The sequence below is a fragment of the Fukomys damarensis genome, unplaced genomic scaffold (genome assembly GCF_012274545.1).
Source record: "Fukomys damarensis isolate Sample0158 unplaced genomic scaffold, DMR_v1.0_HiC HiC_scaffold_20, whole genome shotgun sequence".
Classification (NCBI taxonomy): domain Eukaryota; kingdom Metazoa; phylum Chordata; class Mammalia; order Rodentia; family Bathyergidae; genus Fukomys; species Fukomys damarensis.
Genome location: NW_022900932.1, coordinates 593126 through 598468, shown reverse-complemented (window position 1 = coordinate 598468; position 5343 = coordinate 593126). Strand labels below are relative to the sequence as shown.

Genomic DNA, 5343 nt, shown 5'->3' with positions numbered 1-5343 from the left:
CGGCTGGAGCGCCTCGCCGAGGCCGAGAAGTGAGCCCCCGGGCGCCCGGCCACAGGAGCCTCTCCCTCCCGGGAGCAGGACGACGGCCCTCACTCTGCGCCTCTCTCTTGTCCAGGTCCCAGCAGATCATGCAGGCGGAGGCCGACGCGGAGTCCGTGCGGGTGAGAGGCGCTGGCTCCTTGCAGCTTGGGGGCGACCCGGTTGGTGGCTTCCTGCTTGGACTGGGCCCTTTTTTTCTTTCTTTCTTTCTTTTTTCTTTGGTACTGAGGATCGAACTCAGGACCTTGCACTTCCGAGGCGGGCGCGGTGCGAAATCCCAGCCTGGACTAGGTTTCTTTGTGAGACAGGGTCTTGCTCTGTAGTTCAGGTTGACTTTGAACTCACTGTGTAGCCCAGGCTGACCTCGAACTCACAGCCGGTCCACCGGCCCCAGCCTCCCGAGTGCTGGGATCACAGACGTGTGCCACCGTGCCCGGCTCGGACTGGGGTTTCTTCATTCTCCCCAGCATTCCCGCAAGCACCCTATCCTCTCCTCAGATGCGCGGGGAAGCCGAGGCCTTCGCCATCGGGGCCAGAGCCCGCGCCGAGGCTGAGCAGATGGCCAAGAAGGCAGAAGCCTTCCAGCTGTACCAGGAGGCCGCGCAGCTGGACATGCTGCTGGAGAAACTGCCACAGGTCGGGCTGGTGCGGGCTGGGTCTCAGCCGTGGGGACACGAGGGCCTGTGAAGGACGGGTGAGGGAGGGTCAGCAGAACGAGGCCTGGCGCTCAGCTGCACCAACCTCTGCCAGGTGGCAGAGGAGATCAGCGGCCCGCTGACCTCGGCCAAGAAGATCACGCTGGTGTCCAGTGGGGGCGGAGCCGTGGGGGCAGCCAAGGTGACCGGGGAGGTGCTGGACATCCTGAGCCGCCTGCCCGACAGCGTGGAGAGACTCACGGGCGTCAGCATCGCCCAGGTGAGGGCTGGGGCGGTGCCCGGAGGCCTGGGTCACCGAGTTGCTTTCCGTGTACCCACAGATGGCTTCTATTTTAAATCAAACTAGCTTTAAAGCGTGTAGTTTACAAAAAAGGAAGCTACTATCCTGCATGGTGACACGTTTGTGATCCTAGCACTCGGGAGGCTGAGGTAGGAGGATCACTGTGAGTGCAGGGCCAACCTGGACTACATACTGTTCAGGGAAAGGGGCTGAGGTGGGCACCAGAGGGAAGCCTCTAGGACTTGCATGGTCGTGTGGGGGCTGGGAGGTTGGGCCTCCACCGCCCAGGTGTCACCTCTGCTTGTCTTTTGACAGGTTAACAACAAGCCTTTGAGGACAGCCTGAGCCCCACCTCACCAGAGCTGCCTCAGGGCTTGGTCGCCTGAGTAACCCTGCTGTTGCTCGCACCCCGTGACCCTGCAGCATGTTGTTTGAAAGCGGGGTCCCTCTCCTTGGTTGGGGGGCTGCTCCCTGCAGACTCCACTCTGCCTTGGCCCAGTCCCTGGTGCCGTGCTTGTGTGCTGATGCCACTCCGTCCTGACTCAAGACTGTCGCCCTGCCTTCTGATCCTTTCCTGACCAAGACGGAGCAGTCTGGAGGTTCCTGCCAAATAAACTGCTGTTCGTGAGTTCTGATACTTAAACATAATAAAACAACCAATTCAGAGAGAAAGCTCCAGTGTGGCCCTTACATCCAATGGGCTTTCTAGACTGCGAAAAAAACAAGTTTTCTGTACACTGTTCAGAGCTGTAGTGTTTATTTTTTTCCCCAAAAGTTGGCTGTGATCAGAAAAGTTGGCTAAGGTAGAAATAACGTTGATAATTGCACTCTTAGAATTAATTACTGAAATTCTACCTCTGTGACCATACCAAATACAGCCTCCCCTTGTCCAAGACAATAGCTCTGATTCCCTAGTACCAGGATCCACAGGTGCTCAAATCCCTCACAAAGTGGTGTAGTGCTTGCACATAACCTGCATGCACCCCCCCTTTAAATCACCTCAGCCAGGTACGGTGGTGCTGCCTGGAATCTCGGCACTGTGGGAGACTGTGAAGCAGGATTGCTGAATTCAAGGCCAGCCTGAACCGTATAACAAGACCCTGTATTTCCTTGAACCCAGGCCTTTTTTCGCACACTAACGGAGTGCTTTACCACTGAGCTCTCCATGCCCATTTCCATGTACTTTTGTAGAGCTTGGCTGGACGTGGAGGAATAAGGAACATTCTAGAGACCTGACAATACACTGGAAGCATGAAATTAAGGCAGCACGGTCCTTAGGTGGCATTTCCTATTGGCCCTTCCAGCCTCTGGGCAGAGCCCACAGGATCAGACACCCCAAGGCATCCCGGCTGGGCCACACCCCAGAAAACAGCCCAAGTGGCTCAGCCCTGAGCATTCAACATGAACCGCTGGAGGTGGTGTGAGCGGTGCACACGCGTGACCAACACTGAGGAAAGAGGGTCCCCGAGTCCAAGGCCAGGCGAACTGCCCAAGCTCCCACATGCAGCTAATCGCACTGACTGGGGGAGGACTCCACGGACCCTGCACCCAGGCAGGAGCCTATCCTGGTGACAGCTGGTCCTGAGGGTGGGCGACTGGGTGGAGGGTCTAAGGCATCGTGAGGCCGTTCAGCTTTGAGAACACAGCATTGACTCAACTCAGGCCCTGCCTGCTCCTACCATCTTCCCTCAATGAGCACACATTTTGCAACTGTTTTTGAATTCCCATTTATTTTTGGCTCTTGGGGCAATGTTGTCTTTTCAATATGAAAAAAAGCAAGTTCAACACAAAATAGAAATCTGAAGTGTAGGACAGGACGAAAATCAAGAGTGGGGGCAACAGCAAGAGATGAGATCTGCAAAAAAGAGGGTGTTTCCTTGCCCATCTGGGGTGTGATGCAAACACGGTGGCGGACACACGCTCACTCCACGGGGATGGGAAAGGAAGTCCGGAAGGCTCAGGGACAGCCGAGGGAAATGAAGGGAGAGAATACTGTTCGCCCCTCTTGAAGCTGAGATGGGCCTAAACGGTTGTGAAAGCCTGGATTCCCCCTTCCCAAAATGTCCCAGAATGGCAACACCCCATCCTTTCTCTCCTTCTGACCCCTACCCTCTGCCTTTCGCCCTTGGGCTCAGGGTGGTGGACATGACGTGGGTTTTTAGCACCTGGCTGGTTCTAAATGGGATCTGCAAGTAATTCAGCTTCTTGGAGAATTATTCTGAAAGCAGAAATATTAAATGGACAGGGAGAAGTGGATACCAGCAGAAAATACAGGGTCACCAAGAATGACAGATCCAGGATTGCCAGAGTAGAGAGAAAGAGGAGACATCCAACAAACAAGTATTTATTGAGTGCCTACTGTGTGCCAGGCACTGTTCTACACCCCTGAAAGAAGAAAAAAAAAAAGAGGCAGCAAACAAATTGTAAGGAAAGGGGCAGTGGAAGAAGGCAGAGGAGGTGAGGAGCCTGAGGTGAGGGGACTACGGCCTATGCCTCCTCTTCGGCATCCTCTCCGAAATCCTCTTCCTCTTCGGCCGTGGCGTCCTGGTACTGCTGGTACTCGGACACCAGGTCGTTCATGTTGCTCTCGGCCTCGGTGAACTCCATCTCGTCCATGCCCTCGCCCGTGTACCAGTGCAGGAAGGCCTTGCGCCGGAACATGGCCGTGAACTGCTCCGAGATGCGCTTGAACAGCTCCTGGATGGCCGTGCTGTTGCCGATGAAGGTGGCCGACATCTTCAGGCCGCGGGGCGGGATGTCGCACACGGCCGTCTTCACGTTGTTGGGGATCCACTCCACGAAGTAGCTGCTGTTCTTGTTCTGCACGTTGAGCATCTGCTCGTCCACCTCCTTCATGGACATGCGGCCCCGGAACACTGCAGCCACTGTCAGGTAGCGGCCGTGGCGCGGGTCGCAGGCGGCCATCATGTTTTTGGCATCGAAGACCTGCTGGGTGAGTTCCGGCACGGTGAGGGCCCGGTACTGCTGGCTGCCCCGGCTGGTGAGAGGCGCAAAGCCCGGCATGAAGAAGTGGAGGCGCGGGAAGGGCACCATGTTCACGGCCAGCTTGCGCAGGTCAGCATTGAGCTGGCCCGGGAAGCGCAGGCAGGTGGTCACCCCGCTCATGGTGGCCGACACCAGGTGGTTGAGGTCGCCGTAGGTGGGCGTGGTCAGCTTGAGGGTGCGGAAGCAGATGTCGTACAGGGCCTCGTTGTCGATGGAATAGGTCTCGTCCGTGTTCTCCACCAGCTGGTGCACGGACAGCGTGGCGTTGTAGGGCTCCACCACCGTGTCGGACACCTTGGGCGAGGGCACCACGCTGAAGGTGTTCATGATGCGGTCGGGGTACTCCTCGCGGATCTTGCTGATGAGCAGGGTGCCCATGCCCGAGCCCGTGCCGCCGCCCAGCGAGTGGGTCAGCTGGAAGCCCTGCAGGCAGTCGCAGCTCTCCGCCTCCTTGCGCACCACGTCCAGGACCGAGTCCACCAGCTCGGCGCCCTCTGTGTAGTGGCCCTTCGCCCAGTTGTTGCCTGCCCCAGACTGACCTGGACAGGATCAGGAGGAAAGCTCAGCGTGTAAGAGACTCCCTATTTCCACCCTTAACTCTGCCACCACAGGCCCGGACAGTGCCCATTCTCACCCGTGATACTGTCTGCCCAAAGGGGCAGGTACCGCCTCCTCACATTTCAGAACAGAGCCCCGCAAGTCTCTGGGCCAATAATCTCTTAACTTCCACCTCCTCCTCACCCCAAAGAAGCTGAATCCTGTTCTCCCCATCATACCAGTTTGTAGAACTCACCAAAAACAAAATTGTCTGGTCTGAAGATCTGGCCAAACGGGCCTGAGCGAACGGAGTCCATGGTCCCAGGTTCTAGATCCACCAAAATAGCTCGAGGAACATACTTGCCACCTACAGGAATCAAGCAGATAGATGAAAGCCGGCTGCGGAAAAGGCTAAGTAAATCGGGGTTGGGAGGAGCACGCCCCAACAGTACTCCCGCGCTCTGCCACCAGGTGGCAGCAGAGACGCCACGGGCCCCACCCACTCACGACCCCAAAGGCGAAGGATGGTGGATTCGCTTGCTCTCAAACTGGAAAACGGACCCCAAAAATGAATGCAACGGGACCTGGCACAAAAGCGGGAGAAGTGGGAACCAAGCGCGCCGGGCTCTTGCCCTTACCTGTGGCCTCGTTGTAGTACACGGAGATGCGGTCCAGCTGCAGGTCACTGTCCCCGTGGTAGGTGCCGGTGGGGTCGATGCCGTGCTCATCGCTGATCACCTCCCAGAACTGCGGGGACAGCGCAGTGAGCCCCCAGCGGGCAACCACACCTCCCCCGGCCCGTCTCCATCGGCGTCACGGGCCACA

General features: G+C 57.4%; 2 protein-coding genes across 2 annotated transcripts in view; one reads left to right on the top strand and one right to left on the bottom strand.

Moving 5' to 3' along the window:
* Positions 1-1647, top strand: part of Flot1 (flotillin 1) — a gene marked incomplete at its 5' end in the record, with an annotated part of 7137 nt that extends 5490 nt beyond the window's left edge. Inside the window, 5 exons of the mRNA XM_010643469.1 lie at positions 1-29; positions 116-161; positions 538-675; positions 790-954; positions 1291-1647. Of these exons, the coding sequence (XP_010641771.1) occupies positions 1-29; positions 116-161; positions 538-675; positions 790-954; positions 1291-1320 (408 nt within the window). The remainder of the gene's footprint in view (positions 30-115; positions 162-537; positions 676-789; positions 955-1290) is intronic.
* Positions 1648-2696: 1049 nt separating this feature from the next.
* Tubb (tubulin beta class I) overlaps positions 2697-5343 on the bottom strand; it is a 3954-nt gene continuing 1307 nt past the window's right edge. Inside the window, exons 2-4 of the mRNA XM_010643444.3 lie at positions 5157-5265; positions 4775-4885; positions 2697-4520 (exon numbers count right to left, since the gene is read on the bottom strand). Coding sequence (XP_010641746.1) covers positions 3463-4520; positions 4775-4885; positions 5157-5265 — 1278 coding nt within the window. The 3' untranslated portion in view covers positions 2697-3462. The remainder of the gene's footprint in view (positions 4521-4774; positions 4886-5156; positions 5266-5343) is intronic.